Below are 13218 nucleotides of genomic sequence, written 5' to 3' on the forward strand. Positions count from 1 at the left end.
GCACTGGGTAAAGATGGAGAAATTTTGTTCTATCGTTTTCTTTAATTCTGTGCGGTCCCTGCAATGAATGCCAAAATAACCATAAATATTGTTTTCTACTTTCTTCTTGGGTTCTCGTATCCGGTAATTGATAAATCGGCCGGTTTGGCCCATGTAGTGCTTCCCACAGGAAAGCGGAAGCGTGTACATAACAACAAAATACATTGTCTACCCAACATGCGCGGTAATATCTAACCAACATGCCCAAGCGTCCACCTTGTCTGAAACTTATGAGTTCATCTATAAGTTTTGTTTTGGCCTTTTAGAGCCTGACATTTCATTTGCAAGCAATAAAACTTCATTTGCAACTCAGTGATCGTAAGTGTGAGTCATTCGTTTGTCTTTGTCAAAGTGGCGCTATTCTTTTTGAAGTGACCAACATCAATTCAAACTATAAGAACCGAAGTTTAAGATAAGGTTATTGGCAGTGCTCTGAAGTGTAATCTCAGGACATGCAGTTCTCACGTTTTCAGGGAATATTTCTTGGTTTCTGTGTTCAGGGTGGATGATATATTGTAAGAAGGCTCCTTGCGTGCGTAATGGAGTGGCCCACGAGACGTCAAAAGTAGCGCACGTCACCAAAGAGTCTGGTAGGCAGATATAAGCAAGATGTTTGGGGTTTAGGGTAGCCTCATTTGGCACAGCGCCGGAGTGGTTAAACGTGAACTCGAGTGGACCTTGTCCTACACAGCACGCAGTTGAATGGAAGTGTTAGCAAGCCTAAATGGTATTCTATAATGCAGGTGGAGAACTTACGATGAAAGACTGTTCATTTTCTTGGGCAAAGAGAGACAGTGAGCTTAGCAGCCCAATTCTCACTGGCATCAACTTACACATCGAGGTTGGTTCCGTGATCGGTGTTGTGGGTGCTGTAGGAAGCGGCAAGTCTTCACTACTGTCTGCAGTCGCCGGCGAAATGAGGTGTTTGGAGGGTGATGTCAGGTTAAACGTGAGTACCAAAATTAGGGATCATTATTCACAAGGCGAATACAGGGCCTGTCTTTAAGCCAAACTCTCACATTTCGATCTTTTATAGGGCTCCACCGCTGTTCTGCCGCAGACGCCCCGAGTGTTGAATATGACCTTAAGAGATAACATAACATTCGGAAGAAAATTCGACGAAGCCTGGTACAACAACGTTTTGGAAGCGTGCCAACTTGTCCCGGACATTAGAGGCTTTCCGGGTGGCGATCTGACTCAAGCCGGGGATCAGGTAACTATCGTGTGTTAAAAATAATACGAGCAAATTGGATTTTGCAGCCCGCACGATATCTCGTAGCGGGGCATTTTGTAAGATACCTTCAGCCACAAGATATAAACGGTACTGCTGAAGCCTCTTCTTTCGTAATGGTGTCAAACCTAAAGGCGATCGTAGTGCTGACAAAGTGTAAACTACCATTTCTCAACAAATTAGTGTGAAAATTATCGCGAAAAGTTAATCTAGTAATAACGGCAAAAATCTGCAAATGAAAAGAATCATGCTAGTAATGGCATGCTTTAAACTCAAACGTGAAATTCGGAGGTCAGGTACCCCACCAGCTGCATGTTGTATTTCTTCAGCTTAAAATTTGTTAATTACATAACTCTTCATGTCAACACCAGAAATTCAATAAAAAGGAGTCCCCTATGCTTTGCTTCCTTCTTTAGGTTGTGTATCCTAAAGAGCGCCTGATTTTCCTACGTATGCCTGCCTAAATATATACACCTGTTACATGAAAAAAAAAATGAAAGCTTTCTTTTCAAGAGGATCAGCAAACAAATAACAAAATGGACAAGATAGTAAATTTTGTGAACAAGGGATTTAGGGGAAATGTCGACGGATTTTTTTTATTTCTGTATAGAAACAAAAAAGTTCAGTAGAGACATTTGGGACCACCTCCTACAAGTGTGATGGCGAGAGCTCGTTCGTGTTATGCGCAACCACGCAACCGGGTACTCGACGCAGTCTAGTTTCTGCTTCCCTGGCGGCTCTCTCCTTACTGCTCGCGCCAATGTTGCCATGGAAACATGACGGGATTTCGCACCGCTTGCTGCTAACACTCCTTTTTCAAGCTACGAGTGAAGCAAGTACTTAGGTATTTCGCCTGAATAATGGGAGAGTTCTGTGGACACGCGGATAGTTCTCGAAGCGCTATCTTCAGGTTTTCAGACGTGGCCTGTATGGCGACTATTGCTCCTTTCTAGTCTGCCACTCCAGAAGCGTGATGCCAGAGTCGCTGGGCGCCTTTGCTAGCAGCGCGTTTTCCATGAGCCGCCGCAGACGGACTAAGTAGCATTCAATATTTGGTTTCTTCATAGGCTCCATCACAATTCTACTGTAATCCCCGCTCTCATGATTCTCCTGTCAGCCAACCTCCTGCTGTTAATTTGATTAATTCGCCAACCATGCTGCTTCCATGGCAAACACCCCCTCGATCATGCGGTAACCACCTCTGGGCAATTCTCATAGCAACCATATTCAAGTTGACTTTGTTACTTAGCTGTCCTGCTAAGTCAGAATCGTTTCCTTATGCCGATGATACTATTATATTAGCTACTGATAAATGAATCCATTCATTGACATCTATGCTCACTGCTGATCTCAATAATATTTTACACTGGTGTCATCGTAACTGCTTGCAGATCCACCCTTCTAAAACAACAGTCATGGTATTCAGCTCCAATCGCAAGGTTCCCGTATACGTCCTACCACTTGCTTTAAATTCCCATTGCATCGAACTTTCAGAACATTGCACATTTCTTGGCGTTACTCTGGACGCTAACCTTAAATACAATAAGCACATTTCTAACTTGAAACAAAAGTGTGGTTTTGGCATTAGAGCACTACTAAAACCGTGTCCTGTTTTCAATCCTGACCCGTTAATCTTTTTGCTACGCATTCATTCATAGCCGTATTAATTACTGCATCACCTCTTGGTGAAACACTTACCAAAACATTTCTATCCACTGCAGCATCTTCAAAATCAGGCCATACGTATAATAACCAACAGTTTATACCGCAGCGCTATCACTTCTTCGCGATCACAACATTTTACCGATCGCTTCACTGATTACCTCTAGTGTCGCAATTGTAGTTTATAAAGCTGTGCACAACATCATACCCTGAAATGTAATCATCAGGGAGGCCCTCACCAATAATAATCAAACAAGATTTGCAAAGGACAACAATTTTCTGTTACCAACCGTTCGAACAAACTACGGCAAGCACAAGACTCGTTTTGCTTCTTTACAAATTTGGAACAACATTCCTTCTCATGTCAAGCAATCCCCATCTCGGTCCGGTTTTAAACAACAAATGTTATCCGTATTATCGCAATAGTTTAACACAACTTTCATACACGTTTGGTACTTTGTATACAGGTTTGTTCAGATTTAATTCATGAGTGTTTTCATATGTCCGTTGGGAAGATTTACCACAATGTATAAAATTTTTAAGTACTTTAGTTTATCAATACCGGCCGCGCATGAACTTTTTGAACCTGTATTGCGTTCGTACTTGTTTTTCCTTTTACCATAATGTGTTCGCCGGTTTTGCTTCTTTCGACTAAATGCGTTTGCTGTACCAATAATATTTTTCATAAGTTTATAAATTCATCTATATAAGGTCCCGATACAGCCTTGAGCTCTGGGACCTGCTGCTTCACGATGTATGTAATACTACCTTTCTTTTTTTTTACGAATAGACATACTTTCTTTCAATGTCCGTGAAGAATATGAGCCCAATGCTTGCGATAATAATGCGAACTTCACCACTGTAGACCCACCTCAGTGGCTAAATACCTCGGGAACCCGGCTCGTGCTCAGTCCCCGCCTCGGTAGCTGTGTTTCGATGAAGGCGAAATGCCATGCGTGCGCGTGCTGTGCAATTTCAGTGCATTTAAAAGAACCACAGGAGATCAAAATTAACGACAGTCCTCTACGCCGGCACCTCTCACCGCCGGAGCCTAGGTTTTCTTAAAGGGTAATCATTCATTTCTTTCGGCACCCATAGCAATAGGTGTACAAATAAGTTACAAAAAGTGATGTGCCAGAACATTATTTTTTCCGAGATTTTGTTTTTGTGTTACTGTGCCGTAGCAATAGTGAATGTAGCATTGGTAGATAGTGTCGCAGAAATTTCGGAAGCCGCTTCAAAATCGCGTATGATTCAGAAACAACAAAGCGTAAAAAAAAACATCGATTACCACAGCACGTGCTCAAGAAATTTCTAACAATGTCTGGTGCATAGTGCTTGGCTGACAGTATCATCCCCTGTGGGTATTAGGTTTTGGATAACAAATTCAGTGTAGAGGTTCAGACTCTATTTCACCCACAGTCCTCCAGTGCTTACAGGATTCTGTCTGAAATTGCCCTACCATATTTATTTGATATTTTATTTTGTCGTTACGCGAGATGTATTCATGCCGGATACAACTCAAGTTTGCAGCGCAACGTCGCGGCAACTAATATGGGGTATTCATGTTTGATAATGACCTCCATTTTTTTCAACCGCATAGCTTCAATTGTGCAAATTCAATTAAATTTATTTTATTTTGCGCCACTGTTTGAACAGTTATTAAGCGTCATTTTCCACCCTGTTCTTGAGTTGTACCCGGTTTTAGCAATTTTCCGACATTTGCTGTCAACGGTTGATCGACCTAAAAGTGTGGAACTGGAATTACTCTAGGGTGAAATGCTAAGCGGTGGCCAGAAGCAGCGCGTCGCCCTCGCTCGAGCATTGTACTCCCGAAGTGACATCTACCTCTTGGACGACCCAACCAGTTCCCAAGACGCCGGAGTCAGGCAAAGGATTCTGCGGAACGTCCTTGGGCCAGGAGGAATTTTATCTGGGAAGGTGAGATAGTTCGCCACTATAGCGTAGAAGCACAAAGTAGTACGAAGATGTTTTAGGAACCATTAGTGTGTACAATGTAAATTGGCCGATTCCTAATAAAGTTTAGCTCCTAAGAAAGCGGCTAAAAGAAATAAAAACACGCAGAAACGGTAACGTGCGAGATATGCCGACAGGCCAATCGTTTGCAGGAATTCACGAACACATTAGAAGTGGAAGCGTTTGATGGAGTAGGAGTCGTCTCTTTTGGAACATCAAAATACATTACAAATAGTGCCATTCCACCTGCAAAGGGTATTTGCGGGTGGAATGGTACTATACGCAAACATATGGTTATATATTTGTAATAGCGGACAGACCTTATGTAATCTGTATCAATACCTTGACCTAAATGCATCGTAACTTAAGTTTTCTTGCAAGAATCCCGCACCTTGCGGGGACTTGACGCTCAGTAATTCCGATTCTGATGGCGTGATCCTAATACTCGAAGCAAAATGTGACTTACGGAATTAGGTAAAAAGCAGTAACCTCTGCTATTAATCCAAGATGGAATACCGTTTGAAGTGTTTTGGAAGCCAACAGAGGGAAGGGCGGGGGGTTGGGGTTGTTGTCAAATATGCTACATATGTTGGCATTAGGGCGGCGTACAGCTTCGAAAGACACAAGAGGAGGCCGGCAATAAAGCAAGGTGGTTGTGGGTGTACCTGCGTCCATAGGCGCAAATAATCATGGCATCTAATTTTCCGGCTTTGCAAGTATCATACGCGGTAAAACCGGACCGGCAGCTTTTACGTCGCAACACGCGAGGTATTGCTCATAGGATCCCAAACCTGTATTCCTTGACAAGTGCTTCTATAAGCTGGGAAGCCATTCAATGTCTCCTTGCACTTGCATTGGTTTATGTTAAGAGCGTTTTTTACATGAGTCGCCACGGACTGCTTTTCCAGCCTCAGTTTCAGCGAGTAGTTAAAGCTGTTTAGGAAAAGGTTATGACTTGCGTCTGCTCCCAGTTTGGCTCCTGCGTTTGTTCTGCATGTTATGAGCTGCTGTGGGCAAGTCACACCTGGCCTCTTTTGACGTTCATGCCGGGAAGTTGCCACGTCCGAAACCCCTGAAACGTTCATGCCCAACTTTGTTAGTAAAAAAAAAAAAAAAAAAGCTCACAATCTAAATTATGTGACCACAATTGATAAAGGATTTGCGACTGGTGTCTGTGATATCAATATGCGGCAGCATAAAAGTTATCCCCAATATTTTCAGACGTGCTTCCTAGTGACCAACAGCGCGCGACTACCATTCCATTTGAAGCGATGGATACTGATGCACAAGACTGCTCTACAATTTAATGACTTCAAAAAGCTGAGCGGTTACGCCGAGCTGACACAGGCATTGATGAAGCAAACTAAGCCTCAGCCAAACTTTCCGGAACCAGTTGCAAGGTACAGTATGACTTTCTTCCCAGATATACTTATGTTTCTACAACAGACGGGTAAACGTGGGCGCGTTCAGGCGAACAAATATGCACGCAATAGATATGTTGCGCTCAGCAATTCATGGGCCTCTTTAGAGTGTACAACCTAATAAACACATTTTTATCGTGATGTCTTCATACAGTGTAATGTTTAAAATGCTGAAGGCTTGCTTAAGTGTTACAGGATTAGTTTTTGCTTCTCCACGGTAGCTGAAAATTCTTTTTGAGGCATCAATTTAAAAATGTAATGCGGTTATAAACTGAAATTTCATAACTATCGAACTACATTTCACCGTATTGCATCTGTAGAAACCCCTTATCGACAGGCGCTAAAAGGCTCTACTCTCGCTGCATGTTTGAATGTCGTGTGCTGCTGATATAAAATAATAAAGAAATAAACCAATAAATCTTTGACTTTCGGTATACCGGAAAATTCTCTATACACCGTAAGGCAAGGGACAATATAAGAAACCTTGAGGGACACTTGAGCTACCCCGTTGAGAGCAGATCGCGATAGCGGTTGCGGGTTCCGTTTGCATTGCGTATACTAAACAGCCAACGACTCATTTCTCAACGTACCCACCTTACGGCACACAATAAATTGCGCCTCTTTCACATGTTCGTTTCGCACAATAACTCTCTCTTTTTCTCTTCTTTTGTTTTTCGCTCTGCACTGCCTCCTGCCGGTATCAACAAACATTTTAAACATTATGTTCCTCCCTAAAAGATGGGCTCGCACAGCGTTTGAGGAGTCCTTGTTGTAGTCAGATGTGAGAATGCTTGTGCCTGTGCTGTTTGTATCCTAAGGAAGTTTTCATTTCATTTCCTACGTCTATGGGTGGCATGAGGCGGCTCTTCTGGTCTTCAGGATGATGACATAAATAATAAATTTGTCCATCACCCTGTGATGCATTTGGGCTTTTTTGCTTTATAATTTTTTATTTCTTTGTATACTCAGAATCTAAGAAAATTTTTCTGTTTAGGAACCACAGCAAATTCTCTAGGTTCACACTCATTCAGCTCGAATCATCAAGCGGTTGTGTCCTTGAGACATCGTACGAGTCTTTCAAACCGGATGCCCTAGGTTCATAACCCACCCGAACCAAATGTTTTCAGTTCAATCACTTTAGACAGATTACATAAACGGCATGTAATTTGTGGCGGTAATCAGAAAACTCAATGGAACTTCCTGAATTGTATTTTTTCTTTTGACACCTTCGGGACGCTTTGCTCAAAGGCATGAAAGCCGAACCCAGTGGTGAGAAGGCTAGCTTTTCTGAGAGAAGAGGATTTAAAGGGATAGTCTGATGACGGAGACGAGTATAGAAATATTGACATATTCTGGTAGATCTTAGCACTTGATTTCAATACCGACGGAAATAGTTGTTGGTCAAGAAAGACAAGTTGTAGCAGATGGCGACGGGATACTGTGGCCTTTATTTGCTACTAAATGACATCGGTTCGAAGTGTCTGAAGTAAATATACTACGTTTTATGACTATGTCAGAGCTTCATATAGGAAGTTATAATTTACTCAAGGAAGACCACGTTTTTCTTTGCAATATATAAGTGCTACATTTTTTATTTATTGCTCCTTCATTTCCTTTCAAAATGCGTTAAAATAAAATGAGACGTTCTGCATGCGACTGAAGAGGTGCGGCTGTCGTGCTCATATCAGATGGAAACAATCATAACTTAATATCATGTTTACGACGTCCGTGTTTTCAGACACGGTAAATCCCTACAAAAACAAGGCTACGTACGGAAAAATTAATCATAAAACGGTTCTGCCGTGTTTCACTGCTCCAAAACCGGGTATTCATGATTTGGGGACGGAGATATAAAATGAAGCAAGAAACAAAAGGTTTGCAAAAGTCAGTGGGCTGTCCCTTTAGCGCGATCACGTTAATAAAATATCCATAGAAGAACGAATGTAAAAAATTGTAGTAATGTGCCGGACGCAGGACAGAACATTTGTTCAGATTGATATCTTTCGGTCGATTCGGCGGCTTCAAGGGAACAAAGTTCACTTTGTCGCTGTTCTATCTCTTGCATCGATGGTCTTGAAACGTTATTGATGCGCGCAGGTTTTAACACTTTCAGTAGCTAAAACTATTGTGGTTTGCAGGGAAGAAAATACTTTTATATTAAGTGTCCCAATTGATTGAAATAGAAAAAGGGGACAAGACTTATTGACTATATGCCAGAAGAAAATGGGAAAGACATTATTTTTGAGACGTCCATATTACAGCCGAATTTAAGGAAATGTCACATTAGATACTAGCGGCCAAACCTTCCTGCATAAGAATGGCAGACTTGTTTACTTTATTATATACTAATATTGTTTACTTCCTCCTTTTATGGCATACTGGATCGAATAATTTGCGATGTAAAAAAACAACAACATAAAATTCACCTCAGAAAACCAACGCACTGACTGTTCATCATCGGCTCAGAAAACGTTTGCGAGCTCACTTTGCGCACAAATTTGTGCATAGCAGGCCAAAGAGCTCGGTACCACGGTAGAGTGAATGAGAAAGTTCTTAGTATATCGCATACTTTTTCTGCTCGCCGCTGCCTTTGCAACGTACTGGCGGATGCAGGCCACGTGACTTCGCGTTGCCATATTCCTTCCAAGCGCACCCGCGGACTGCGCGCTTTGAACAAGAATTTCCCTTCTTTCCATTGGTGTGAAATGGTGATAACTAGAAATTCCAAGGCAGCATGCTTTTGTAGGCTTTTTTGTAAAGCGCCAGGACCGAAACAGGAAGCGCGTTTTTCTGCTTTTCTAAAGGAAAGCAAATGATTTGCAATGACGGTCAATGTGGGTTCACAGAATCTGACGGGAAAACTTCATACCATCAAAGAACACCACCCGCTTGAGCGGGTTTGATATTTTGTTCATTTATATAAAACAAGCGCCGGAAACACCCAATGTGCGGACACTGGAATGATAGGAACAGGTGTTCAAATTTCAATGCAATGTGCCGCACGCACACAGGAACACACGATGTCTATTTTGCACGCGGAAAATTACAAAAGAAAATATGCCCTCATTTAAGGGAAACAACTGGCCAGCTGGTAAAGTATACGTCTATAGGTTGAGGAAAAATGCTTATGTCTCAGTTCGTGCATGCGTGCCGGCGTTAAACCGCGTGTCTTCCTTGTTGAATTTTTATTCTGAATATGGATGTGGTACTTCACACTTACAGCGCAGATCATTATTTATTTTCAGTGAACTGCTGTATTTGATTCAATAGAACAATAATGCAGGTTAATATATTTCCTTACATCGACTAGGATAACGGGCCCAATAAATAGGTCCATATTCGCCACTTGCAACTTCTGGCTAGGGGTTCTTTGCAACCGTACATGAAAACAATATACTATGTCAATTTCGCATTATGTATGGCTTTATTTACATATTTATTTATTTATGCGGTCTTCGTTTAGGACCCTATCAGGGTCGGCAGATATGCACAACTGTACACAGTGAAAGGCAGAATAATATCGACGATTTATTTCAGGTGCTCTTCAAGTGATCTTAATTATTTCTGCGTGACTGCATCGTTAGTGAAGTTATTTAAGGCGATGAGAGATAACTACAGCGGTTCTAGAGGGTACACGGAGACAGTGAGGTCTAACAAATCAAAAGTGCGATATTCACAGTCGCTCTATGAAAGTTATGATGTAGCAAACCTCGTACTTTTTTTTTTCCTGATAAAAACGAGCGGCACCAGAACCTTCATTCCTTCGCACAACGAAAGCTGTGCAAACCAAATAAGTTCATCTTAGCAAATGCGCTTCAGGATGACAGACCTTTTAGCGATCTTGATGCAGGGATGGCGATGTAAATGATACTTTGAACGAATTTACTGCGCAGTATTTGGATTTCTCAGTTTACGCTGTCACGGCGAAACTAATGCTTCACTTTGTGCCGCTTATGTAAATCAAGTCCTCGTTTCGGAACGCAATCTCGATTCGCACATTTTCCGCTTCTGACGTAACGGCGCCGACGGTAGGCATTGTGAACGACTTTACAAAATATGCGCACGTTTGCTCTCACACCACTGTAGTGCGAATAAAACACGAGGTGATCGAAACGGCCGTGGATCTGCGAGTGTAGGCTCCCTGCAGCTTCTCCCGTACTGTTCACGCACTTTCTCATTTTCCGACTGATTACAGCGTAAAGTAACAAAAGTAGCGACAACACAATAACTGTTTGAACAGTTTTATATAAGCGTGCACAAATCGTCCAGTTTTCCTGAACTTAAAAATTTAGGACGAGGCTCAGCTTCGCCTCAAGCGTACGCTCGAAATGGAGCATATTTATCGGTGCAATTCTAATGCTCGTAGCCCTGAACCCCAAATTCGCTTCAACCATCTGGCTGCGTCATACCGAGCGTTCGCCTCCACCTGAATTCTTGGCACCCGTCTTATAAATTTTGCTGGTAGACGCGCACCACCATCACCAAACCCTGTAATCGAACCTCCGCACTATTGCACGCATGTGTTGAAGTTGCAGAAAACAATGCCGCACTAGTACAAGTAACAGATTCCATCACAAGTGTTCGAACTCAGCGACGCATCCAAAAGACTATTCGTCATTACCACGACGGCTGCAATCACTGATCGCAAGTCACTATTCCTTAACTCATCAGTCGACCAATGGCGCTATCAACCACCGCCCTATCAATGAACCAACAGTACTTATATCGTATGCGCTCAACCCAAGACGTCCATCTTTCGCGGTACATTTCCCAGCCCTAGAGGCGCAGTTTGTATAGCGTATTGCACATTTAGAGGCGCGATGTAGAATGCTTCTCCCAGCTAAACCGTAGAATCCTCGCAGTTCAAATTTTGCACAGAAATCTTATTTGGAAGCTAGTATTTTTTAATACCAAATTTGTTTGGGGTACTTGCCTGATTCGATCAGAAGAAGTGAGATGTTCCCCTCTATGCGGCGGCGACGACGCCAGACAAGCCGCTGCCCCAGCATTGGTACTGGTGGCGTCACCTCATGCTGCTTACAACTGTGTAGCAGAAGAAGAGAGGGCGAATGTTTTGGCAGAAGGTTTGAGTTGTTGTAAGCAGCATGAGGTGACACCACCAGTACCAATGCTGGGGCAGCGGCTCGTCTGGCGTCGTCGCCGCCGCATAGATGGGAACATCTGACTTCTTTTGATCGAATCAGGCAAGTGCCCAAACAAATTTAGTATTAAAACATACTAGCGACAAAATATCATTTCTGTGCAAAATTTGAACTGTATCCATATCCGCCATCCATATCCATGAGACCTGACACGCATTTCTATGCGTGTCAGGTCTCACGGTGGCCGCCGCCCTTGAATAGTCGGCGCCGCCCAGATGTTTTGCACTGCTCGATTTGGACCCGATTTTGAAAGCTCTCTCTCAAACTTTGTTATTGTAGCGGCTTTTCGGTATGGCGAAAGCAGTGCGCTCATGAGTAAAACATGTCCCAAGCAGACAACGCCAGTTGCTGACCGTTCAAACAGCGGTCGTGTCCGGGGGCGGAATTACAGAACTACGTTCAGTTTGCGTTCAGTATGGAACGCTTGTGATTGGTTGGAAGCACTTTCGCTCAAAGCCTGTACTGAACCAAAAACTGAACGCTTTTACGTCACGGCGCACCCTCTACTTTTCTGCAAAACTCCACACCGAAAGCGTGTATCAGGCGACGTAAAAGCGTTCAGTTTGCTTTCACTTTCTGTAATGCCGCCCCGGCAGTCTCGAAGGGGAATGGGACTGTGCGCTTCTTTGCAGTGCTTTGAAAATTTCCTGTAAATGCACAGCCCCTAAATTGAGCGCCGCATGTATGAAAATACAAATGTGAGCGTGCGAAAAGCATTCAGCAGGTTGTTTTCTGTAGAGAGGAACAGAGTTCGCTTAGTGCGCAAGCACTAATCTGAAGGGTGCTGCTCACTTGAGCAACTCTTGCCTTGCTTTCTTGCTTCCAAAGCAGCTGCATTGCAACAATTGTATAGCAACGTTGCTGTGCAACTATTGCACAAGCCAAGTAGGAGCAAAGCTAGTACCTATGTATAATGGGCCATGCGCTGATCAATGGTCACTGTCAAGGGTGACCCGGGCCGGCCTAGAACTTTGGCCTCGGTCACCTAAACATTGACGCGGGACTGATGTTCCAATATGGCCGGGCCCAGTTCATTAGTAGCGCCCATGTTTAGAATGGATCGCAAGAAAATTGACCAAGGTAATTGGTCCTACTGTCAGTGGTAATTGGTCAGTGGACCATGCTATCGCACGATTTACCGATGCAACCATTTTGGACCTCTCAGGTTTTTATTGAACTTTATCATTCATTTGCATCTTATCAGGAAATGCGAGCCACTTTCTCTGAAGAAAGAAGCAACATACGACATTGTGAAGGAGGAAGGAATGTTTTTACAGAAGGTAACCATTTTCTTGTCTCTTAACTCGATTTGATATGCTTTCTTTGTCAGTTCAAATTATAGGCAGCGTCATTTCACGCGTCTTCAAATAAAAGCGCTTGTTGCAAACACGCAAAGAAAGCTTGCGTTCACTTCTTGGCAGGCCATGTCAAACCATGCAGCCAAATGCAACACAGCCGGACGTTAACATAGCAGGGCTACCTATGTGAGATGTTTTGTTTTTATTTCTCTTTTGTCGTAACTTTCATTACGCAGGGAGAGTTCGAATGATTTAAATAAACAACTGCGCTACTTCTGCTGGCTACCTCTTCTTTCTTCTCTCCCCTGCCGGCTTCTTACTGCACTTCGACATGACGAATGTGCCGCCGGCCTATGTATAAAGCATTATGTATCGAATTGCTTATCACGGCTGCCTTACAGGTCGTGCTTCAGTTACTGTGATAGCTT

The 13218-nt window shown here is 43.0% G+C and overlaps 1 protein-coding gene across 1 annotated transcript in view; it reads left to right on the plus strand.

Annotated features, from left to right (window-relative positions):
* The window catches only part of LOC146209663 (multidrug resistance protein mrp-7-like), an 85203-nt gene that overhangs the window by 13789 nt on the left and 58196 nt on the right, over positions 1-13218 (plus strand). Inside the window, exons 3-7 of the mRNA XM_084580830.1 lie at positions 783-988; positions 1076-1252; positions 4706-4873; positions 6131-6309; positions 12697-12772. Coding sequence (XP_084436956.1) covers positions 783-988; positions 1076-1252; positions 4706-4873; positions 6131-6309; positions 12697-12772 — 806 coding nt within the window. The remainder of the gene's footprint in view (positions 1-782; positions 989-1075; positions 1253-4705; positions 4874-6130; positions 6310-12696; positions 12773-13218) is intronic.

The sequence above is a fragment of the Amblyomma maculatum genome, chromosome 1, assembly GCF_055883805.1.
Source record: "Amblyomma maculatum isolate TAMU_Amacu chromosome 1, ASM5588380v1, whole genome shotgun sequence".
NCBI lineage: Eukaryota > Metazoa > Arthropoda > Arachnida > Ixodida > Ixodidae > Amblyomma > Amblyomma maculatum.